Source organism: Rhinatrema bivittatum, chromosome 1 (genome assembly GCF_901001135.1).
Source record: "Rhinatrema bivittatum chromosome 1, aRhiBiv1.1, whole genome shotgun sequence".
Lineage (NCBI taxonomy): Eukaryota > Metazoa > Chordata > Amphibia > Gymnophiona > Rhinatrematidae > Rhinatrema > Rhinatrema bivittatum.
In genome coordinates this window covers 10,717,887-10,743,941 of record NC_042615.1, presented here as the reverse complement: position 1 = coordinate 10,743,941, position 26,055 = coordinate 10,717,887, and the positions used below count along the sequence as shown (strand labels likewise).

The 26,055-nt window shown below is 46.1% G+C and overlaps 1 protein-coding gene across 8 annotated transcripts in view; it reads right to left on the bottom strand.

Moving 5' to 3' along the window:
* The window catches only part of ADAD1 (adenosine deaminase domain containing 1), a 551,435-nt gene that overhangs the window by 278,732 nt on the left and 246,648 nt on the right, over positions 1-26,055 (bottom strand). For 7 of the 8 annotated variants that reach the window (XM_029586923.1, XM_029586984.1, XM_029586949.1 and 4 more), the window contains one exon: positions 10,082-10,150. The exons of the other annotated variant lie outside the window; for it this stretch is intronic. In XM_029586923.1, the coding sequence (XP_029442783.1) occupies positions 10,082-10,150 (69 nt within the window). The remainder of the gene's footprint in view (positions 1-10,081; positions 10,151-26,055) is intronic. 8 annotated transcript variants of the gene reach the window in all.

Below are 26,055 nucleotides of genomic sequence, written 5' to 3'. Positions count from 1 at the left end.
TACAAAGGCTCTGATTTTGTACAAGTAGGAGGTGATGTAGCACTGGTACGGACGGATTAGGATTTTTAATGGACAGGAGGTGCTCATAATATTGAGGATACACAAATTAGTAATATAAGCTGCGGAGCATCATTTAAGTTATAATGTATAATGTCCTATCCTGTATTTTTCACCCTTCTGGGATGGATTATTGTTGCATGATATCGTATTATTGCTGTAATGCTTTATTGCCACATTATTATTGTCTCCATGTTTTACAACCATTGTCAAATGAGCTAGGGAAAGGGTAGGGGAGGGGGGTGGGAGAAGGGTGAAAGGAAAAACGGTTGAAGTATGCTGAGCTTACTACTCAAGGGCAGTAAGGGGGAAGCAGTTGTTTCTTTGTCATTTGTTCCTTGTTATTTGTTCATTGTTACTGTAAAGAACCACTATATAGTAGTACGAATTGTATTAGTGGACAAGCATTGTTTTTTACTCTGTATGCCCTTGGTTTCCAAATAAACTTTTTATGCAACCAAAAAAAAAAAAAAAAAAGATGAAAGATGAAAATAGAATAAAAATTGAGAATAGAGATATTTTAGCAAATTAAGGCCTGGATTCACTATTCTCGCACTAGCGCTCGCTTACAGTTTAACGTGTGCAAACATTGTTGAGCCTCATCCGTGTGAGGACAAGGGTAGAATGTTGGTAGAGTGATGGATGGATTGAGATGAAACCACCTTGGGAAGGAAAGATGGATGTGGGCGCAGGACCACTGTCATGGTGAAATACTAGGTAAGGTGGGTAATGGACTAGCGCTTGTAGCTCGCTGACACGTCTTGCTGAGATGAGAGCTGTGAGAAAGAGCACCTTCCACGCCAGGTATCTGGGATGACAGGTGTCTAATGGTTCGAAAGGGGAAAGCATTTGTTGCTCCAAAACTAATTTCAAGTCCCATGGTACAGTTGGCTTTGAGATCGGTGGGCGGAGTCTTAAAACGCCCTTCATAAATCTAGAGAGGAGAGGATGAGTGGAAATTGGTGCATTATCGTGCAGTGAATGAAAGGCACCTATGGCACTGAGGTGGACTCTGAGGGAAACTGTCGCTAATCCTCTCTTCTAAAGTATGTGGAGATACGTGAGCAGGGTATCCGGTGGGCAAGTGAACGGGTTGCTATTCGCAGCGGAGTACCATGAAGCATAGTTAAACCACTTTTATTAATTTCTCCTGGTAGAAGGTTTTCTGAATGAAAGTAGGATATCTTCTACTTGAGGTAAGAGGTTTAGGTCCTGAAATAGCAACCATTCAACCTCCACGCTGTTAGGTTCAGCACAGAATGGAGTGGATAGAGAAGCGTTCCCCCGGCTTGTGTAAGTAGGCTAGGGTTGTTTCCCAGTGGCATTGGAGTGTCTATCGAGAGTTGTACTAGATATGCGTATCATGGCCGTCTGGGCCATGCTGGAGCTATGAAAATGAGATTTGCTTTGTCCCTGATGCATTTTTGTACAGAGCTTGAAATTAGTGGTATAGGGGGAAAAGCGTAAAGGAGGTCATGTGACCAGTCCATGAGGAATGCATCCTGTGACATCTGATGTGGGCTGGGATAAATGGAGCAAAAATGGTGGACTTTCTGATTGTGTTCCATGGCGAACAGGTCCACTTGTGGCCATCCCCAGGTGCAGAAGATCTGTAATGCCACTCTGCTTTGGAGTTCCCATTCGTGGGGTTGGAAAATTCTGCTGAGTTTGTCTGCTCTGGTGTTCTCTATGCCTGGGAGGTATGTTGCTTGCAGAATGATGGAGTTGGCTATTGCCCATTCAAAAATTAATACCGCTTCCTTGCACAGTGTCCAGGAACCTTACCTGCCTTCTTTGTTTATGTAGAACCTACCTGGTTGTCTGTGTGAATTATGACTATTTTTCCTTGTAGTTGAGGAAGGAAGGCTTGAAGTGCGTTCCGAATCGTGCGACGTTCTAAGAGGTTTATTTGTTGCTTCCTCTCCCATGCGTTCCAAAGATCCTGAGTTTCTAGGCGGGTAAAATGGGCTCCCCAGCCTTTCAGAGAGGCATCGGTCGTGAATATTATCTGATGAACCGGAGGTCTTAGGGAAGCTCCCATAGTAAGGGCTGGTGAGTGCAGCCACCAATTCAAATCTTGTTCCATGCTGTTTGTCACTGAAACTGGAGTGAAGAAATGTTTGGAGAATTGTTTCCATTGGGCTTTTAAGCCCACTGCAATCATCTCAAGTGTAGTCGTGTTTGTGGGACTACATATACCGACGCCACCATATGGCCAAGTATGATAAAATCTGACTGGCTTGTGCTTTTAATGAGTGGGATAGATGCTGTGTCAGAGTTGTTACTGCTATTGCTCTTGGCTGAGGAAGGAAAGCCTTATCTTTTGTAGAGTCTATGATGGCTCCTATGAATTGTAACACCTGTGTTGGGTTACATTTGATTTTTCGTTGACTAGTAGTCCTAATGTCTCTAGACATTGGATTGTCTTTAGCAGACTGTTCTGTAGGATGGAGGGGCTGGGTGTTACCAGAAGCCAGTCGTCCAGGTAAGGGAATATTTAAATACCCTGGCGACATAGATGGGCCACCGCTAGGCATTTTGTAAACACTCTGGGCGCCGATGAGAGGCCAAATGGAAGGACCTTGTATTGGAAGTGACGATTCATTGCCGTGAAACAAAGGTACCACCAGGAGGCTCTGTGCGTAAGTTTTGAGAATGCTTGTGTTGATTTCTTTCGGGTATTAAATGTGGTATTATGGGAAGGGTTTTGAAATTTAATGCATAACCCTGTTTTATAATGCTTAATACCCAGCTGTTGGTTGTTATGGATGTCCATGGAGACAACAATTGAGTTAATCTGCCGCCGACTAAGGGAGGTAGCAGTGGTTTCCAATGGTCTAAATTCTTGGAAGTTGCAGGCTGTGCCTGATCCTGAGGGGTTTTTGTCTGCCTAGGAGTTCTCTGTCGCTGACGAGATGTTTGAGTTGTGACGAAGAAGGGCGTGGAGTATAATAAGCAGCTCTGGAAGGTGGATAAGGCCTGAACTGTTGCCGTTGATATTGAAATAGTCTGTAACAGGGGTAATATCCCCTATAATATGGGAAGGTAGTTGGAGTGGTCAAAGATTGAACCGCCAGCTTTTTTCTTTCAATTGAGATACAGTGTCTTTGAAATGATCTCCAAATAAATTGTCTGGGAGACAGGGGAGATTCGCTAGTTTTTCCTGTACATCTTCCCTTATCGCACTAGCTCTTAACCAAGCAAGTCTTCTTGCGGCAATTGCGTTAGCTGTAGATTTTGATGAAGTTTCAAAGCTTTCATATACTATGCGCATAAGGTGGCGCAGTCCCTCCTCCATATTTATTTTATTTAAAAGTTTTTATATACAGACATTCACTGTGAGTATCACATCGGTTTACATTAAACATGAGCTTAGCTTATAAATGCTTTACAGAGAACTCTTGATATATGCGAGTAATATCAACTATATATAAATGCGAAGGAACATAACCTTGACTTAGCTTAAAGCTCTTTATATAGAATGTTTTGTAAGTGCGAATAATTACTAGGAGGGGCATTAGGTAACTAAGAGCAAGGATGACAGAGTTTATGTGTTTTAAGTACAGAGAATAGTTATTTTAGTAACTGGTTACTAAGTTACAGGGGTAATTATCTGAAAAATCTGATAGCATATTGTGGAATTTGGTTGGCAGCTGTGCATCCGGTGTTGATTCCTGTAGTTTTGGCTTTAATAATTGTAAGCATTCAAATAGGTATTGGGTTATTGCAAATTGATGCTGTTGTATTCGAGCATTTAACATGCTGGATTGAAAAGCCCTTTTTCCGAAGTCGCCCATAAAGCTTGTGTTCATGACCCGGAGGCATTTTGGCATGAAGTCATGTTTTGTGCACCTTTTGCATGGCGGATTCTACCACCACTGATGCACACGGTAGTTGTAGATGGGTATAGTAGGATGATTTTCGCATTGTGTACTTTAGTTCAGATTTTCTGGAAGTAACCTGTCCTGTAAGAGGTGTCTCCCAAGCTCTTTTCATGAGGGTGTCAGTAATCAGAGGACCTCTGATCTGGGATTGGGTAATTTTCAGGTTTCTATTCCCAGGGTGTTTCCTACTTTCTCCAGGAATTTCAAATGTGAGATCTTTCGGAGGTGAAATTGGCTCTGGCTGGTCGGATGGGTATCCCGTAGAAGATCCAGGGGTGAATGTTAGTGGCGAAACCACCAGTGGTGGTGGAGAAGGGAGAGATGGTTCAGTGCCCGGAATAGGGTTATCTGAAGGCAATTGGGGTGTCTCTGATGGTGGTTGACCATTAGGCTGCTCCGGAGTAACCAAAGAAACTAAAAAATTTGCTAAAATCATGGAAATTTCAGATATTGCCTCAAATGCTAGTACTTATTTACTTTATTTATTTACTAGCCGTTAAGCCCTTAACAACGGGCTACATTTAAAAAAAATTTTTCGGTCCATTTCCTTCCCAATCCCTCATTCTCCCTCCCACCTCCCCCCTCTATTCTCCCTCCCTCCCCCCCCCCCCCTCACTCTCTCCTCACTCCCCTCAGCTCACTCTCTCCTCCCACCCCTCACTCACTCCCCTCCCCTCAGCTCACTCTCTCCTCCCACCCCTCACTCACTCCCCTCCCAGCTCATCCACAACCGGAAGACGGGGGGTGGGTGTCCCTCCCTCCCTCCCTCGCGTGTGTCGCCACAACCGTTGCTACTGCTACTCCCGCTCGTCGTCATCGTCGCCGCCCCTGCTTGCCACCGCCGCTCCTAAGGTCCCAACGCCATTTTTTTTTTCGGGCACACTCCGCTCTGACTGACGTGCTCGCCCGCACATGCGCGGTAGAGCTGCTCTCTACTGCGCATTTGCGGCACGTCGGTCAGGGCTCCCTGATCTAGTAGATTTATTTAAAGGTTTTTATATACCGGTATTAGTGGGGACATCATACCGGTTCACATTTCAACAAAAGGATGACAATACATGTAAACAGGGGAGGTATAACTGGGAGGGAAAACAAAAGAGCAGCATGGGAATCAAGATATCATAAAACAACAACAAAATGTGAACAAGGAGGTAACCTTAATTTAAGGAGAGAATTATGCTGATATAGAGATTTATTTACTTATTTAAAACTTTTATATACCGACGTTGGTGTACAACATCACACCGGTTCACATTAGAACTGAAAGGAGGAAAATACAATGAACAGGGATAGGAGGTGGGGTTACAATAATGCAAAACTAGATAAGGAAGGAAGGAAGAGCAAGCAAGCTAACCTAAGCAAGCAAGCTAAGAGATGCATGAAGGCTGAGATTGTCAAGTTTATTCCGGGTAAGCACGTTTGAATAACCATGTTTTTAATTTTTTTTTTTAAATTTGAAAGTGCATGATTCAAGGCGGAGGGTCGGAGGAAGGGAATTCCAGAGGGACGGGCCGGCAATTGAAAAGGCACGGTCGCGTGTGGAAGAAAGGCGGGCTTGTTTTAAGGGAGGGTACATTTAAGGTGCCTTTATTGGTGATTCTGGTGGATCTGGTCGACTGGTAAGGGATAAAAGGATGGCCGAGCCAGTTGGAGTTGTGAACATGGAGGGATTTGTGTATAATGCTCAGCACTTTGTAGTGGATACGGAGCGGGATTGGGAGCCAGTGCAGCTCTTTGAGGATGGGTGTGATGTGATCGCTTTTACGGGTATTTGAGAGGATACGGGCTGTTGCATTTTGCAGCATTTGTAGTGGTTTTATCGTAGAGTAGGGGAGCCCTAGGGGAGAAGGGCATTGCAGTAGTCTAGTTTGGTGGGGGTGATGGCTTGGATCACAGTACGGAAGTCTTGGGTGTACAGTAGTGGTTTCAGTTTTTTTTTTAAGACATTGTTTGAAAAAGCCTTCCCTAAGAATAAAGTTAACGTATTTCTTCATGCTTAGATGTTCATCCAGGACGACTCCAAGATCTCTTACATATGGTTGAGTGGTGGTGAGGTTTGATTTTGGGTCATTGGGAAGGAGGAGGGTGGGGGGAGAGTGGGAGGAGATAAGTAGGAGTTCAGTTTTGTTCATGTTCAGTGCAAGGTGGAGGTCGGTTAGCAGGGAGTTGATGGCTGAAAGGCAGTTCTCCCAGTGGTTTAAGGCATCGGAGATGGTGTTGTGGATTGGTATAATGATCTGCACATCATCGGCATACAGATAGAACTTTAGTTTAAGTTCAGTGAGTTGCTGGCATAGGGGGGTAAGGTAGATGCTGAAAAGAGTTGATGAGAGTGATGAGCCTTGTGGGACACCGTGTTGCAGGGGGTGCGAAGCAGGTGTGTTTTCTCCGATTTTTACGGAGAACGTCCTGTTCGAGAGATAGGATTTGAACCAGGCAAGAGCTAAGCCAGAGATGCCTATGTGTTCAAGGCGTGCTAGGAGGTGGTTATGGCTGATGGTGTCGAAGGCCGAGGAGATATCAAGGAGGGCCAGGAGGTAGCTATGACCTTGGCCTATTCCTCTGAGAAGGTGGTTGGATAGGGAGAGGAGTAACGACTCTGTGTTAAAGTACTTCCTGAAGCCAAACTGGGAGACGTGGAGGATCTCATGATTTTCAAGATAATCCATAAGTTGAAAAATAACAACTCTTTCCATTAGCTTAGCAATAAAAGGGAGGTTGGAGATGGGGCAGAAATTGGCGGGATCATTGGGGTCTAAGGCCGGCTTTTTTAGGAGGGGTTTGACTATCGCGTGCTTGAGTGTGTCAGGGACAGTAGCATGTGAGGGGGAGCAGTTGATAATGTCTGCTATGGCTCTGGCTATGGTGTTGGGGATGGCAAGAAGGGCTTTAGCGGGGATGGTGTCATTAGGGTGGGAGGCAGGTTTAAGTTTGAGGATGTTTTCGATTTCTTTGGAGGAGGTGTGGTCAAGTGTAGACATTGAGGGGCTGGAGGGAGCAGTAGGAGTGGTCGAGGGGAGGGGGGGGGTTGTGGGGGGAGAGGGAATCTTGCCAGGTGGTTTGCTATTTTACTCTGGAAGTAGAAGGCGAGCTCTTCACATTTGGAGGCCGTGTCGGAGTTTGGTAAGGTGAGAGGGATAGGTTTGGTGAGGCCAGACAAGTAGGAGAAAAGTGCTGTAGGGTTGAAACTGTAGTCGTGGATTTTCCTAGCGTAGAAATCTCGTTTGTGTTTGATGGTTGTGAGTCTGTAGTTATGTAGCGCCGTTTTGTAGCTGGAGGAGTATTGTGCAGTTGGGTTCTTACACCAGATACGCTCTTTTTGTCTGAGGTTGTTTTTTAGGGCCTTAAGTTCCAGTGAGTACCAGGGCATTGTGGGTTTGGAAGTGTTTATGACTCGTTTGGTAATGGAGCAGAGTTTATTGGCAATGTCTTCTGTGATGTTGTTCCAGGAGGTTAGTGCTGCGTTAGGGTCAGAACAGATTAGATTGGGTAGGGAGGTCGTGAGTGCAGCAGCTAGCTCGTTGCTGTGGCAGGATTTTCTGGATATAATGGTAGAGTGGAGGGCGGGCATGCGCGGTGGGGGGGGGGGGGTATTAGTGGATAAAAGGGCTTCTATAAGATAGTGGTCTGACCAAGGAACTGGGGTGCAGGTAGGGGTGAGGGTAGCCAGGAGGTCAGAGTTGATGAAAATCAGGTCAAGTGTGTGACCTGCTTTGTGTGGGGGGGATGTTATGATCTGTTGGAAGCCTATGTCGTGGAGGGACTTGATGGTTTCGCATGATGAAGTGGGGGAAGGGGATTCTACATGTAGACTGAAATCTCTGAGTATCATGGAAGGGATATCAGGATTGATCCATTCAACAATAAATTCAATGAGAGGTGAGGGATTGGATTCAAGAAGAATGGGAGGGGCGTACACCAAACAGATTTGCAGTTCCTTTGACCTGAAGAGGCCTATTTCAAGCTTGGGAGGAGTGGTAATGTGAATGGGTTTGAGGTTGAGGTGTTTCTTAGCTGCTAGGAGGAAGCCTCCACCTCTTTTTTTGGGTCTGGGGATGGAGAATCTCTCATAAGTTGAGGTCGGGAGCTGGTTAGTAAGGACGATGTCGGTGTCCTTGAGCCATGTCTCAGTGATAGCGCATATGTCTGGTTTGCAGTCGGTTAGCATGTCGTTGAGTAGGGTGGGTTTTTTTAGAGAGGGATTGTACATGTACTTGTATGGATGTAGTCGGTGGTGTTTCCCCAAGGGCCGATACAGGGTAATCAGCCGGACTGGGTCTATATTTTGATGATTTATGAGGTTTCTTTGGCAATGATTCCTCTGGTTCAGACTGAATTGAAGAGGAAGAGGGTCCTGGAGGAGAGGATTAGAGGTCATCCTCCAAAACTAGGCGTGGGGAAGGTTCCCTTCTCCTTTAATGCCCTGATACATGCTTTTTGGGGGGTTGAGAGGTCATATGAGTCGCTGGAGTCAAATGCATATTTTTTGGCGGTGCACTGGCTCTAAATTTGTCGATGCGTCGAGGAATGCTGAACCTGATTCAAGCCCGAAGCATGGCTTGACATACTTGTATGAGGTGTGTCAAGGTGCTGATGCTTTGATGCGCCGGCTGCGGAGCGTCAGGGTTGCGTCGATGAACCGATGGTCGACGCTCCTGCATTGGTCGACGCACTCGCTCCAGTCGACGCAGCTGAAGGCTTCGGTCGAGTTGCATCACCTGCTCCAGAGTGTGATGTTTTGTGCGAAACAATTGAAGCAGCGTGACTCAGCGACTCTGCATGCGGCCATTCCAACTCTTTCGGGGCACGCTGCGGCCCTGGGGACGATTTTGCCGATTCCTCTGAGGGGGCATATCCTATCGTTAATCTTCTCAATTCCTCCATTTTGGCTTTCCTCTGACGTTGTGCTCTGGGGGACATGCGTACACAGTCAGCACAAGTACTCTGTTCATGATGGGGTTTCAGACATATATAACATTTAAGATGCCTGTCTGTGACAGACATTTTACCACAGTCACATAATTTGAATCCTAGACGAGGCATTTTTGAAGTAATTTCAAGAAAAGTTTTTAAAGTAGTTAAGCCTAACTACTAAGAAGTAATGAAAACTTCAGAAATCTTCTTTTTGAAAGCAAAAATCTCTCAGAGAAAAAAAGCTTGAGGAGACCAAGAGCTCCGTGTGCTGTCAGGCTCGCGGAAAAAAACGGACTGAGGAGACTCTGCACAGAGGAGGGGGAGGTGCCAAGCAGGCACACACTGTAGCAAGACTTAGAACTTTGCTTTGAGAGCTAAGCCACCTACAGGACGGGAGGACGACCCAGACAGACAGCATGGCTAATTCAGCTGCTTATCTACATGAAAACTCATTTGACAATAAAAAGGTAAAATCTTCCACCAATTTCACATAGTAAACAATTTGATGACTATTGACCTCCCCAACATACATGAAACAATCACTGAACATCCACCTTCATAAGCTGGCTTAATTACAATATTCTGATCCTTAGATAAGAATTGCACAATCTTCCATTCTTGCGTGGACAGGTTTTTATATGGGACCCTAAGAGGACAGCCTTCAAAATGCCAGCCAACCCATTTCCACCAATTTTTCAAATGCCAGAATTAATAGATCAAAAGGACCCATAGGAGTCCAAGCAGACTTCCTAGCTACCACAGAAACATCTGAACTCAAAGTAGAATCACGAAAAAACCATAATAACTTCAAGGTATGCATGAAACAAGAAAAACAGACTGGGATTCCAAAGGAATCATATACAGGAGTAGACACAAAGGATAAACCTTTAACAAATATTACTAATTAATTAGGGTCAAAGCACATTTAGACAGATTCAACAAACATCTCGGAGAAGAACTTACTGAACAGCCCCTCTTGTTGGTCATATAGTAGCTTGACAGATCCCGATCTGGTAACCACATCGGACTCATTTTGATGCAATTATAAAACTTAAAGTTATTTTTTTAATCCAACAGAGGGGTCTCATTTACCAAAACTTGTTTTGCAAACTAAAATCTAGTCTGGTAGGCTCATGGTTGGATACTGGTGTTGCCTTTAAAAAGATGTAGATCTTCTCATTTAATGGAGAGAATATAGCATGGAAAACCTTCAAAGGTATTCCTACCTTGATGTTTTTTTGCAGGGTAACTAGAGTCAGATGAAACTTTGGGCTCCACAGGCAGCAGAGGAGGACCTGCAAACAAAATGTTTAACACTATAACAAATCTAAGACTTACATATTACCCAAATTAAATTTGCCAAAGAACAATATCAAAGGTTCATTTCTTAATCTTGGTCATTAAAACAAGTGGACATAACTAACAGCAATAACAGCAGAAAAAGATCAAATGGTCCATCCAGTCTGTCCAGCAAGTTTATGGTAGTAACTGCCGCTCTGTGCAGATTACCCCATATTTATGTTAAGGGCAGTAACTTCCGCACTGCTGGAATAATTACAAACTTCACATATAAAGAAAACTATCACTCATCCACTATATAATAAAACAAAGGTGGTAATTTTCAAAATCACTTAGGTGCATAAAAGCAGGTTTTATGCATTCAAGTGGGTCCTTGAAAACAGCCCCAGAGGGCATATGCATAAAAGTATGTATGAATACAATTTTGTGCACATTTTTACTGTATACTAAACAGGCCTTCCAAGGGCAGAGTTGAAGCAAATGTAAGCCATCTGAAAGGTGGAATATAAATAAAACAAACAGGGATTTACATGCACATTTAAAAAAATGTGTAAATCCACATACACAGTTATACCTGTTCAAGCCTGTGTAACTGTGTGTGTAAGCTGTGGAGTATTCAGCATACACTTGCAGATTTTCCAAGTGGATTCGTGTGCTTTAAACGTGCTTTGAAAAATATGACTAAAGTCTATGGGTAAAAATTACTTGCAGACTTTAGGCAACACAGGCTGCTTGAAAGTTACCCTCAAAACTAGATAAGTCCTTTACTAAATTTCCCCATTTCCATTTTTTTTTTATATCACCCCCCTCCACTAAAGTACCTGTTTAGAAAATTAGATTTAAAAAAAAAAAAAAAGAAGACAAATGGCTTGGAAATTTTCACAGAAAACTTTCCAAACTACAGGAAAAAGCAAGTTTGCTTACCGTAAATGGTGTTTCCATAGATAGCAGGATGAATTAGCCATGCTGTTTGGGAGTGTCGCAACCGGATCAGTAGGCGGAGTTTTATCAAAGAGTACAGAGTTTTGAACTCTGTACGGCTGTGCGGTGAGGTTCCCGCACGATTGCCGATTTACCTCAGTCTCTTGTTACAAAGCGAGAAGTATGTGAAAAAAAGATATATTCTGTTTATGTGTAGACTGTCTAGGGAGGTGGGCCGGGAACGCATGGCTAATTCATCCCATCAACGGAAACACCGTTTACGGTAAGCAACTCGCTTTTTCCCCAGCGATAGCAGGCTAAATTAGCCATGCTGTCTGGGAGTCCCAAGTTCCCGAGTGGTGTCCAGGTATTTTGTTCTTTAGGTCAAGACACTACCCTTTAACCCAAAAAAGGTAGACAGTTTTATTTAGGTGCAATGGTTGACAGGATTGCCGAACCGATGGCTGCATCAGAAGAGTTCTGCTGTTCTAGGCAGTAGTGTGCTGTGAAAGTGTGGAGAGAAGACCAAGTTGCCGCTTTGCAAACGTCTATCAGCGGAACGTTTTTGAAATGTGCAATAGACGTTGCTGTTGCACTAATTTGGTGTGCTTTTGGTCTTGAATTCAATGGCATGTTGCACTTATTGTAGCAAAATGTTATACATTGGGACAACCAACTAGACAGAGTTCTCTTGGAGACAGTTTGGTTCGGAGAATTTGGATTGAAGGAGAGGAATAGCTGAGATGGTCTGGATTCAGAATGTGTTTTTTGTTTGTAATAAGCCAGTGCTCTCTTACAGTCTAAGGAATGGAGAAGTTTATCTCTGTCATTCGCATGAGGCTTAGGCTTGAAGATTGGAAGAGTAATGGACTGGTTGATGTGAAAGACTGATACCGTCTTAGGAAGGAAGGCAAGTAGGATGTGGCCTAAGTGTGACTTTATTATGAAAAAATTCTAAGTAAGGGAAGTAGTGAACCAAGGCTTGAAGTTCACTTACTCTCCTTGCTGATGTTACAGCCACCAAGACTATTGTTTTACAAGTAGGGTATTTGATATGACAAGATTCTAGAGGTTCAAAAGGAGGTAACTAATTGTTCCAGGATGATATTGAGATTCCATGGTATAGGCGGTTTCATGACTGGTGGTCTAAGATGTAGTATGCCACGCATGAATGTGGAGATTAAAGGGTGGTTGGAAATGGGTAGTCCGTTATGAGCATGATGGAAAGCTGTAATTGCACTGATATGCACTCGAACTGAAGTATATGCTAGACCAGCTGCGAAAAGAGTGTGGAGGTACTCCAGGAGATGTGTTACCGTTGTAGAGTAAGGGTCTAGACTTTTTAGTCTGCACCATCCTGAGTAACACCACCATTTCCCGGCATAGTTACACCTGGTGGACGGTTTTCTGGATTCAATGAGTACGTCCTCAAGTTGAGGTGGAAGTCCTAGATGGTTTAGTACATGCCGTTCAACCATGCCGTCAGATGGAGGGATCGATGCATCAGATGAAGAAGGGATCCCCCTCCTGAGTTAGGGATGGTTTTCCAGTAGAATTGGTGGGCGAATGGATAGTCACATGAGATACACATACCATGGTTGCCTTGGCCAGGACGGGGCTATGAGAATCATGTATGCTGCATCTCTGATGCATTTTTGTATTGTTTTTGATAATAGTGGAATGGGAGGGTAAGCATAGAGTAGTCCCTCCGTCCATGGAATGAGGAAAGCATCTGGAGCGTAACGAAGTTTGCTTGGGTAGATGGAGCAAAATGTCTGTTTGCCAGTTGCTCTCTGTGGCAAAGAGGTCTATGGTTGGAAAGCCCCACTGTTAGAATATGCTTGATGTCATGTCCCGATTCAAGGTCCATTCGTGTGGATGGAAAATTCTGCTGAGGCGGTCCGCTGTTACATTGTCTAGTCCAGGAAGGTAAGTGGCTTGTGTTGAGACTTGGTTAGATATCGCCCAAGTCACTATGCGAAGCACCTCCCGACAGAGAATCCAAGAACCTGACCCTCCTTCCTTGTTTACGTAGAACATAGCTACCTGATTCTCTCTATATATTCCATGAGATGTTTTCTTCAAAGTTGGGTAGAGAAGGTTTGAAGTGCTTTCCAAATGGCTCGAAGCTCCAGGAGATTGATCTGATAGTTGGTCTCCTGAAGAGACCAGCGACCTTGAGTTTTTAATTCATTTAAATGGGCTCCCCAGCCCTTTCGGGATGCATCCGTGGTGAGAGTGATTTGGTGAGGAGGCAACTGAAATGGTGCTCCTGAGGACAGGTGGTTGGTGTCCATCTACCATTGAATGTAGATGCACATTTGTCTAGTAAGACGTACTGTGGTCGAGAGTGGTTGCCAGAACTGTGACCATTGATTCTTGAGTCCCCATTGTAGGCGACGTATGTGGAGTCTTGTGTATGGGACGACGTGAATGGCTGCTGCAATATGACCCAGCATTTGAAGAATTTGGCATGTCGATGCATGCGATTGATTAGACGTTGAGCAAGAAAGGACTGTTGTGACAGTTACTGCCCGACGTCTTCACTCCGCCCTCTTTATCTCTGTGGCGACTCCCTCCAGGTCTGAAGGACAGCTGGCTGCTGCGGCGTCTCCCTGCCATCCCCGGACCGGCTCGATGCTGCAGATCTGCCATGTTGCCTGAAGCCTAGGGTGTGCGCGCTCCGAGTGAAGTACCAGCAAGGGCGCGAACCTCAGGGGCATCCCCCTGAGATGACGTTATCTGTTTCCGATATTTAAAGGTCTCTGATATCGCTAACAAACAGCAAAGGTTAGGACAAGGTTTACTCAGGTTACCCTGCCTATGCTACTCTGCCTCCTCGGAATTACCAGAGGTACCCGCTCCTTGGGGGCCTCGCTCTCGCCTTGCTTTTCAGGTTACAGACAGGAACCGGTTCCCACTCCTCGAGGGCCCTCATTCCTGACTATCTGCTGATTCTCTTCGCCTGGAAGCCATCACTGTCTACATCATTGTGAGTTACCATCGCTCTCTCAGAGCTTTCCCTGGAACTATGTACTCTCTCCTCGCGGGCCTATGCTTTCCAGCTCCTGAGCTCCCTGAGACCAATATGTGAGAGTGTTATCTAAGTTCCGTTCATAAACTCTGCATACCCTGCCTACTCACTGTCTACAGTTTCTCAACAGCTCAGCCATCCAGGGATTGCTGTTCCAGTATCTGAGGGACTTCAGCTCTGCCAGGCACTTCAGCTCACTACTGCCACCTCTAGTGGTTTCAAGACCTGTTTAATGAAAGAACTAGTGTGTGTCTGTCTCCATACTCTAAGCCTAGACGGTGGTCCCTCTCGGGATCTTCCCCCGGGGCGTGGTCATCTGCCACCGGCCCAAGGATCTACACACTACTATCTCCAGCAGTCTATAACAGATTTCTACTCCGCCTATGGAATACATCAGATTGCTACTATCTAATTGCTCCTCCCATCAGCATAGCAGACTATGACAGAGACAGAGTTTGAATCCTGTCTTGTGGTAGGTAAGCCCTCTGTTGCGCTGTATTGATGAGCACCCCAATGAACTGTAGAACCTCTGTTGGTTGCAGATGGGATTTTTCGTAATTGATTATGAATCCCAATGTCTGAAGACGATTGTTTGGAACACGTGAGTCTTCAGGGTAGTCTGATCAGAGGCTACCAATAGCCAGTCGTCGAGATAGGGAAAAACCTGTATCGAGAGCTGTCGGAGATGAGCCACCACCACCGCTAAGCATTTCGTGAATACCCTTGGGGCTGAGGAAAGGCCAAAGGATAGAACCTTGAATTGATAGTGGTTGTTCTGAACTTGGAAGGGTACATGGGTATATGGGAATAAGCATCCTTCAGGTCTATGAGGCATAGCCAATCGTTGGGCTGTAGAAGAGGAAGAATACTCTTGAGAGAGGTCATTTTGAATTTTTCTTTCTGAATGTGTTTGTTGAGGTTTTGCAAATCTAAGATTGGTCGAAGACCTCCGGACATTTTTGGAATGAGAAAATATGGGGAGTAAAAACCTTGATTTTTTTTATGAGACTGGGATTGTTTGAATTGAGTTCTGCAACTGTAGACTAACTGTTCTTGCAGGTCCCGGGAGTTTGTGATGTATTCCTTAGAAGGGAAACTTGAGGGAGGGTTGGAAGAGTCAGAAAATTTAATCTGTAACCTTTTATGATGTTTAGTATCCAGCGATCTGAAGTAATCACTTCCAAACTAGCATAAAAGCATTGAAGGCGGCCCCCTATGTAGTGTGGTGGAGGTGGATCAGGGAAGCTCAAAAAGATGTAGTTTGTTTTGGAAGTGCTGCTGGAGTTTGATTTTGATCCCGTGGTTGGCGTGGACGTCGACGTGAGGGATGAGCTTGTCGTTGGTAACGCTGATGAGGGTAATACTGCGTTCTATACGTGTTGTAAGGTTTGAAAGGTGCCCTTGCATAAAGTCTTCTTCTGAATGAAGGGTAGAATCTTCTAGAAGAGGAAGGAGGGTCTGTTGGTGATGTCAAAGATTGAACCGCAGTATTCTGTTCTTTCAAAAGGGTAACAGTTTCCCCAAATTTGTTACCAAAAAGATTGTCTCCAAGACAAGGTATATCAACCTTGTCATGGACAGTCACGTATTGAACTAGCTCTTAACCATGCCATGCGCCATGCTGCTATTGCCGTAGCTGAGGATCTAGCCGATTCAAATGATTCATAAACCAAATGAAGTAAATATCAAAGACCTTCCTCCATGTCTGTAAATGACTGTGGTAAGGAGTTATCCAAAGCCAGACATATGGGACGTAATCTCTGGAGACATTCAAATAGGTATTGGATTACGTAAAATTGATAGTGTTGGATTTTTGTGGCTAGCATGGACGAGTGGTACACCTTACGGCCAAAATCATCCATTGATTTATGGTCTTTGCCCAGTGGTGAATTTGCATGAAGTTATGATCTCTTGGCTCGTAGTAGTGCAGATTCCACTACTACGGAGTTGTGGAGTAATTGTGTGGACTCAGATCATGGAATTTCACATGTGGTATTTTAAGTCCATTTTCCTTGACGCAGCTGTGGTGGTAAAGGGTTTCTCCCACATCTTATGCAGAACTGCATCTAGTACAGCATGTGGTGGTAGAGCTGTGGGCTCTGGAGGCATTTCAAAAATCTTTAGAATCCCTAGAACCTCAGCACGAGGGTTGGGAATCTTTCCTGTTTCAATATTTAAGAGAGATCCTACTTTTTCGATGAATTTCATGTAGGATAAGTTTTCTGGAGGGGAATAAGGTTCCGTAAGGCCCTCAGGGGGGATCTGACGGAAATCCTGTAGATGAGGATGGTGACGACGTAGACCATTGTGAGTGTGGAGAATCTGGTCGATCTGGAATTGGGATCGGTTCTTCCGGTTGAGTTGGAGGTGGAATAATTGATATTCTTCGAGGAGAAGTTGGTGAAGATGGACCTGGAATCTGAGGATGCACGGCCGCCAGATCTTGGAAGAAAGCACTCAAAGCCAAAGAAATCTGTGACATCACCTTTGATGCAAGGCTATGTTGTGAAGGTGCTGGAAGTGGAGTTGGAGGTGGAGGCAGCGCTCCCAGAGACAAGTCCTCAGAAGGTCAGTGTGGCTCTGGGAGATGGAGTGAATGAAATCTACTAATTTAACATTTTTATATACAGACATTAGTTTGGAACTTCACATCGGTTTCCAAGGAACTAGAAATGCAGCTAACGGAGCTTTACAGAGAACGGTTTTAAAACCAACCAGAATGAGAACTATCAGCACCTGAAGAATCGTGGTTAGAGTGTGAGATCTCTTCTACTTCAGAATCAGTTCGTGGAGATTCAGACATTTGGAGATGTTTGTTTTGTTTGGCATGGTGTTGGCCTTGTATTGAAGCCTGTGCAGAGGCAGATGGTGGCGCTGTAGGTGGATCATGGTGTTTTGCGCACCATGTTTGTGATGTCTGGAATGTTTTTGTTTGCGAACATCATGATGACATGACCCAGATAGTGATACGGCTCTTCCAGATGCACTGTCAAACGCATCCTGCATCGATGCATTGTGTTCCAATGCGCCGTGCACAGATGCATCGTGCTTTGATGCACAGTCTTCAGTGTAAAATGCTTCGGCCGTCTTGTTTTTCCATGCTCCGAATACTTCGGCGTCGAGGAGCGGGAACGAACGGGTACAGAGCCCTGTGACCCGAGTGATGCATGACTGGACTTCATTGGAGGAGTCGAGGCCTCAACATCTTTCCGCGGCCCTGGTGGTGGTACCGACCTGGCCAAAGCACCTTCCAGCAACGCCGATCTGCTTGCTGGAGTCTTAACTTTCTTCGCCGGGCCAGCAAAGAGCGAGAAGATAGTAGGCGTGCGATTTTTTCGGCGCGCTGTCTTCGGGCACGGGGCGACATCTGACCACAGTCTCTGCATGAGGCTGGGTCATGCTCCGGGCCCAAACAAATAATTATGTCCATCTGTTATGGACATAATTTTCCCACATTGGTAGTATTTGAAACCTGATGGCTTCAGAGTCATTCCTCCCAAAAAAAGAAAAACCAGGAAAAAAATTGAAAAACTGCAAAAAATGTGAAAAGACGGGGGGCGAACTGTCGTCACCGACGAGAATGGCTGCCTGAAACAAGAGCTCCCTGCGGTCCTTTTTATAATCAGCCCGAAGCGCTCTAATTTTGCCGGTAGACACGCCGAACCGATTGCTTAACCACGACCTCAGAAGCAAGGATGGCATCCAAGAGGAAAAACCCAGATTTAACGCAATTTTCATACGCCAAATTACATGAAAGTGCCGAGACACCCCCAACAGAGCAGGCAGCGATCGAAGCCTCGGAGCTAGATTCGGATCACGCAGCGCCGATATCACTAGCAGAACCTACCACCCGCGCTGAACTGTGAGAGTGGTTCATAGACCTCCGGAAAGACTTAAAACAGCATAAACAGGAGCTTTTGCTTTCCATCTCAGAGGTACGAGAAGACCTGGCAGCGGTTGGACACCGTGTTGATGATCTTGATATCCGTGTAGAACACCATGAGGAGGTGATTCACAAAATGGCGGACGACGCAGCTCAGTCTCAAGCAGACATTAAGGTACTCAATGAAAAAAATCGAGGATCTAGAAAATAGATCCCGACAAAACAACATACGTATACGGGGTGTACCAGAAATGCCAGAATATACTGATTGCACGGACGTGGTTACAAAAATTTTTCATGCCATCCTTTTGAGCAGTGCGAGTACTGATGCAGACCTTGAACAGGGACCCACGGCCTTCCACATCAAGCGAGCCCATCGAACGCAAGGGCCACATACCTCTGAAAAGCCCCGAGATATCTTGACTTGCCTTCAAACCTTCCAAGAGAAAGCTCTTATCTATGCCGCTTCTAGAAAGCAGAAGGAATGGCTCTGGGAAAATCATAAAATACACATTTATAATGACTTAGCGGCTACCACACTGCGCAAGCGATTTGATTTGAGGCCAGCCACTAAAGTGTTACAGGACAACAATATTCGGTATCAGTGGACATTTCCATTCAGCCTGCTGTTCACAGCCAATGGTACTACATACCGGGTTAAAGACATGGCGGAAGCACAAGAAGCTTTTCATAAAGCTAACCTGCCCATGCCAGTTGCCGCTCCAAACGACAATCAGCCGAAAGCCAGCAGAACACCTGAAATATCGAGGTGGCAGCGGGCAGGGAACACCCGGCGCTTAGAACACCAGAGAGGAGCTACTTGATCGACACATGTTCCATCGGGCCGTTGAAGAAGAGGAACTTTAACTGACAAGGGCAACTACTTTTCACACTGAGATGGTATTCTCACTACAGATTACCAGATCTCAGCTATATGCTTCGGGCTCGAGGCATGTCGCTTTGTTTTCCTTTATATAGTCCGCAGGGATGGCAGCTCTCCCGTTGGAGGCTAAGACCCCTGAGATGGGAGGTATCCCAAAGGGGGATACACATGACCTTGGTAAGGGAAGCGAGGGAGTGGGGAAGGAGGGGGGTTTGTTATCCATGAGCTCTTTGGGGATATATTGTTATTGCCTGTTTAGACATTATTACGTACGCACGGGGGGCGCTTGTACCCATACGGGGGTTTTCTTATTGGTAGGCTGACTACACCCATGGCCTTGACTATTTGGTCCCTTAATGTTAAGGGACTCAATACACCTACTAAACATAGAAACATAGAAACATAGAAATGACGGCAGAAGAAGACCAAACGGCCCATCCAGTCTGCCCAGCAAGCTTCACACATTTTTTCTCTCATACTTATCTGTTTCTCTTAGCTCTTGGTTCTATTTCCCTTCCACCCCCACCATTGAAATATCTAGCTTGATTAGTTAGGGGTAGTAGGGGTAGTAACCGCCACAATAAGCAAGCTACACCCATGCTTATTTGTTTTACCCAGACTATGTTATACAGTCCTTAATGGTTGTTTTTCTTCTCCCCTGCTGTTGAAGCAGGGAGCTATGCTGGAAATGCGTGATGTATCAGTCTTCTCCCATGCCGTTGAAGCAGAGAGCCACGCTGGATATGCATCGAAAGTGAAGTATCAGACACATTTGGTTTGGGGTAGTAACCGCCGTAACAAGCCAGCTACTCCCCGCTTTGTGAGTGCGAACCCTTTTTTCTTCTCCCCTGCCGTTGAAGCAGAGAACTATGCTGTATATGCATTGAAGGTGAAGTATCAGGCTTATTTGGTTTGGGGTAGTAACCGCCGTAACAAGCCAGCTACTCCCCTCTTTGTGAGTGTAAATCCATTTTTCCACATTTCCTCTTGCTGTTGAAGCTTAGAGCGATGTTGGAGTCACAGTAAGCATGTGTATGTTTATTGAATAAGGGTATTGTCTCCAGGCAGTAGCTGTCATTCTGGCGAGTCACCCACTCTTCATTGGCGGCCTCTTGACTTTATGGATCCACAGTGTTTATCCCACGCCCCTTTGAAGTCCTTCACAGTTCTGGTCTTCACCACATCCTCCGGAAGGGCATTCCAGGCGTCCACCACCCTCTCCGTGAAGAAATACTTCCTGACATTGGTTCTGAATCTTCCTCCCTGGAGCTTCAAATCGTGACCCCTGGTTCTGCTGATTTTTTTCCTATGGAAAAGGTTTGTCGTTGTCTTTGGATCATTAAAACCTTTCAAGTATCTGAAAGTCTGTATCATATCACCTCTGCTCCTCCTTTCCTCCAGGGTGTACATATTTAGATTCTTCAATCTCTCCTCATAAGTCATTTGATGAAGACCTTCCACCTTTTTGGTCACCCTTCTCTGGACCGCCTCCATCTTGTCTCTGTCTCTTCGGAGATACGGTCTCCAGAACTGAACACAATACTCCAGGTGAGGTCTCACCAAGGACCTGTACAAGGGGATAATCACTTCCCTTTTCTTACTCGATATTCCTCTCTCTATGCAGCCCAGAATTCTTCTGGCTTTAGCTATCGCCTTGTCACATTGTTTCGCCGACTTCAGATCATTAGACACCATCACCCCAAGGTCTCTCTCCTGCTCCGTGCACATCAGCTTTCCCCCCCCCCCCCCCCCCCCCACATCGAATACAGTTCATTCGGATTTCCACTCCCCATATGCATGACTTTGCACTTCTTGGCATTGAATCTGAGCTGCCATATCTTCGACCACTCTTCCAGTTTCCTTAGATCCCGTCTCATTCTCTCCACTCCTTCCGGCGTGTCCACTCTGTTGCTGATCTTCGTGTCATCCGCAAAAAGACAAACCTTACCTTCTATCCCGTCCGTAATGTCGCTCACAAAGATATTGAACAGGACCGGTCCCAACACCGATCCTTGCGGTACACCACTTAAAACCGCTCTCTCTTCAGAGAAGGTTCCATTTACCATCACACATTGTCTTCTGTCTGTCAACCAGTTTGCAATCCAGGTCACCACCTCGGCCCTCACTCCTAAGCTTCTCATTTTATTCACCAGTCTCCTGTGCGGAACCGTATCAAAAGCTTTGCTGAAATCCAAGTATATGATATCAAGCGCTCTTCCTCGATCCAATTCCTTGGTTACCCAGTCAAAAAAGTTAATCAGATTTGTCTGACAGGATCTTCCCCTGGTGAATCCATGTTGCCTCTGGTCCATCAATTCTCTGGACTGTAGATAGTTCACTATTCTCTCTTTCAGCAGTGACTCCATTACTTTTCCCACCACTGAAGTGAGGCTAACCGGTCTGTAGTTGCCAACCTCCTCCCTGTTCCCACTCTTGTGAAGCGGGACCACCACCGCTCTTCTCCAATCACTCGGCACCACTCCCGTTTCTAGGGATCTATTGAACAGGTCACACAGCGGAGCTGCCAGAACATCTCTGAGCTCCCTCAATATCCTTGGATGAATCCCATCAGGCCCCATGGCTTTGTCCACTTTCAGGTTCTTTAGCTCTTCCCACACATTTTCTACTGTAAAAGGATTTTCATCCATTCCACTTCCCTCCAGTTTCTTGTTGTGTAGAGATGGTCCTTCTCCAGGGTCTTCTTTAGTGAACACAGAGCTGAAGTATTCGTTTAATATTTCTGCCATTTCTTAGTCTCTCTCCACACATTGATCATTACCACCTTTCAATTTCACTATACCACTTTGGACCTTTCTCTTTTCGCTGATGTATCTGAAAAATGTTTTGTCACCATTTTTTATCTCCTTGGCAATCCACCAATTGTTGCAGCGTGACCTACACAGGCAACATATTGATATTGCACTGCTCCAGGAAACACATACACGTAAACACCATGAGCATTTGTTGACCTTTAGGGGCTACCCAACTTCTTATTTTGCTGCTAGTACTAAGGCATGCAGGTATGCTGGGGTGGGCATTCTCATAGCTAACCATGTTATATTTGATTACAAAGCACACCTTGCTGACCCCCAGGGACATTATTTACTCCTCAAACTTCAAATTGACAAACAACTCTATACCATTGTTAACATCTATGCTCCTAACACAGATCAGAAGCCCTTTTTTCACTCTTTAATGGAAATCCTCACTGCCTTTGCTGAGGGCCTGTTAATATGGGGTGGGGACCATAATATTGTACGTAACACCAGGATTGATTCCTCAAATTACAGAAGTGTGGGAGGTTGGAAAGCCACAGCAGTGCTATCCCACCTTATGCATGATTGGAGACACTGACATCTGGCGGCACCGAAATCCCACTTCCAGAGCTTATACGTTCTACTCTAATCCACATAATACATACTCTCGGATTGATTTTGTGTTAGTTGACAAAGGGATACAAAATCAAGTCCTGGATACGGGCATTGGGGATATAACTTGGTCTGACCATGCTCCAGTGTGGAAAAGTCTTAATGGCTAATCCGGATACTGGCATACGCTTTTGGAAACTGAGAGAAGACATACTGCATGACCCTACTCATAGTAAAGCCCTTTTAGATCACCTACGGGAATATTTTCAGATAAATAACGGTTCGGTTAAAGCGGCAAGCACCTTGTGGGAAGGTTCTAAGGTGGTTATGAGAGGGCGGCTTATAGCTTTGACATCTGCCTAATGGAAGCAGAAAGAGCAGCGGCGTGTTACAGTATTGCACTCCATCGCTGCCCTAACACGATCGCACACTACTACTTTAAATTCTCACAACCTTACTAAGTTGTGAGCTGCTCGATCTGAATTGCATATGTTAGATGCAGCACAGATCGCCTATGACTTGGATCGTGCTCGGCAACGTTATTTTGAAGGCCATAATAAGGCGGGTAAAGTCCTTGCACGACAACTGAAAAGACGCATACTTCAGTCTAACATAGCAAAGATTAAGACTCAGCGGGGGGATATCTTAACCACTACCAAGGACATCCGGGACTGTTTTACTTCCTTTTACACTTTACTGTATCGTAGGGATCAGGCTATAACACCCACACAGGTGGACGATTACTTGCAATCCATTCTATTGCCTAGCCTTACTAAATCCCAACAAAGATTTTTAGCCAGCCCTATCCATGTTTTAGAAGTACAAGCCGCTATTGAAGACCTCAAAGCGGGCAAATCACCGGGTCTCAATGGTTTCACTGGGGGCTACTATAAAAAGTATTGTATGCAATTAGCAGGACACCTTACAGACTATTTTAATGGGCTACGTGAAGGAGATTCCCTACCCCCACACTCTAATGTGGCCGGCATTTCAGTGCTACTAAAGCCGGGGAGGGACCCCACTCAGTGTGGGTCCTATCGACCTATTTCATTGCTAATGTAGAGATTACGTACCTGATAATCTCGTTTTCCTTAGTGTATGCAGATGGACTCAAAACAAGTGGGTATAGTGTGCTCCTGCTAGCAGTTGGAGACGGATCTGACGTCAGCACGGGTACATATACCCCCAAAGGAAGTGAAGCCATTCAGTAATCTTCCTTGCAAAGCTGTCATAGCTATATGAGTACTGACCGATCTATTAAACAGGATTACCCTGACCGGTTGATAGTAGCTGGAGACCGCCAGGATTCTCAACCGGAAGGCGTCGACACCCGGCAGGGTGGATGCCCTATATAGTATAACATGGCTTACCTTGAGTCTGTGAAATCCCATGAATATTGGCAGCCGGGCGGGATGCTGAGTCCATCTGCATACACTAAGGAAAGCGAGATTATCAGGTAAGTAATCTCTACATTTCCTAGCGTGTAGCAGATGGACTCAAAACAAGTGGGATGTACAAAAGCTACTCCTGGACTGGGCGGGAGGCTGCACGCGGTCCGTGAAGGATTGCCCTCGCAAATGCGGTGTCCTCCCTGGCCTGGACATCCAGACGGTAGAATCTGGAGAAGGTATGGAGGGAGGACCACGTCGCCGCCTTACAGATCTCAGCAGGCGAGAGCATCCGAGTTTCTGCCCAAGAGGCCGCTTGCGCTCTGGTAGAGTGAGCCTTGACCGGTAGAGGCGGTGATTTTCCCATGTCTACGTAGGCTGCCTTGATAACTTCTTTGACCCAGCGGGCGATAGTTGCCAGTGAGGCTGCTTCCCTTGCTTCTTCCCGCTGTGTAGAACGAACAGATGGTCCCGTCTTTCGTATTGCATCGGACACTTCCAGGTATCTGGACAGCAGCCTGCCGATGTCGAGATGTCGTAGAATTCGACCTTCTTCTGACTTCTTCAAACCTTCTGTGGTAGGTAAAGAGATGGTTTGGTTGAGGTGGAAGTGCGAGACCACTCTGGGTAAGAAGGAAGGGACTGTGCGAAGATGGATGGCTTCTGGCGTGATTCGGAGAAACAGATCACGGCAAGACAGTGCTTGTAGCTGAGTTGCGTCGTGCGGAGCAAACAGCCAGCAGGAACACAGTCTTCAAGGGTAACAAACGGAAGGACAGGCCTCGAAGCGGACGGAAGGCGTGTCCCGCTAGAAAGTCCAACACTAGGTTGAGGTTCCACAGAGGAATGGGCCACTTCAGTGGCGGATGAATGTGTTTGACACCTTTCAGGAAGCGTGAAACGTCTGGGTGTGTGGTGATGCTATTGCCGTCACTCCGGGGACCGTAGCAGGAAAGTGCTGCCACTTGGACCTTGATGGAATTGAGGGACAGACCCTTCTGAAGACCATCTTGTAGGAAGTCCAAAATGATAGGAATCTTAGCAGCATGTGGATTGGTGCCATTAGCTTCGCACCAAGCTTCAAATACTCTCCAGATCCTTATATAAGTTAGTGATGTGGAGAACTTGCGTGCTCTGAGGAGTTATCTATTACCGGTCCTGAATATCCTCGTGACTTCAGTCTAGCCCTCTCAATGGCCAAACCGTAAGAGAGAATCGAGCCGGATCCTCGTGAAGTATGGGACCTTGACGCAGTAGGTCCCTGTGCAGCGGCAGGGGTAGTACCAGGGTCTTCTTGGCCAGTCCGGGGCCACTAGAAGAACTAGGCCTCTGTGCCGCTGAATCCTGTGTATAATGGCACCCAGCAGGGGCCATGGTGGAAAAGCGTACAGCAGGATCTCCTGGGGCCATGGTTGTACCAGTGCATCGATCAACTGAGACCGAGGATCCCGCCTGCGGCTGAAATATCTGGGTACTTGAGCGTTGGACCTGTCCGCTAGTAGGTCCATGCCTGGGGTCCCCCACCGATTCACAATCATCTGGAACGCTGTGGGTGACAGTTGCCAATCCCCGGGATGTAGACTCTCTCTGCTGAGGAAGTCTGCCGCGGTGTTGTCCTTCCCGGCGATGTGGACGGCGGAGATGTCCTGGAAATTTGCTTCCGCCCAAGTCATCAGGGGAGCTATTTCTAGGGCTACCTGTTGGCTTCTGGTTCCGCCTTGTCAGTTGATGTATGCCACCGTGGTGGCGTTGTCTGACATCACTCTGACTGTTTGGTGTCGCAGTCTGTGGGCAAATCGCAGGCACGCTAGCCTGACTGCCCGTGCCTCTAGTCGGTTGATGTTCCATCCCGACTCTTCTCTGCTCCACCGCCTTTGGGCAGTGAGTCTTTCGCAATGTGCGCCCCAGCCGCTCAGGCTGGCGTCTGTAGTGAGTAGGGTCCAGGTCGGAGAGGACATCCTGGACCCCAGGCTCATGTGGCTTTGCTGCAGCCACCATCGCAGCTGATTCCATACACTGGCTGGTAGAGGTAGGTGTACGGTGTAAGTTTGTGATCGCGGGCTCCACCAGGATAGGAGGGCGCGTTGTAACGGCCTCATATGCGCCCGTGCCCATGGTATCACCTCCAGAACGGATGCCATCAGGCCAAGGACTTGTAGGTAATCCCACACTGTGGGCCGAACGGCGTGCAGCAGGGCATGCAGCCGATCCCTGAGCTTTTCTTTTGGGAGTCAGGCTGACTGTCTGCCTGAGTGTCGAATAGGACTCCTAAGTATTCCTTCGACTGAGTCGGCTGTAGGGAACTCTTGCTTAAGTTTACTACCCAGCCTAGGCTTTCTAGAAGAGCAATCACTCGGCTGGTTATTCGATGGCTCTCTTCTGGCGATTCTGCCCTGATCAACCAATCGTCCAGATAGGGATGGA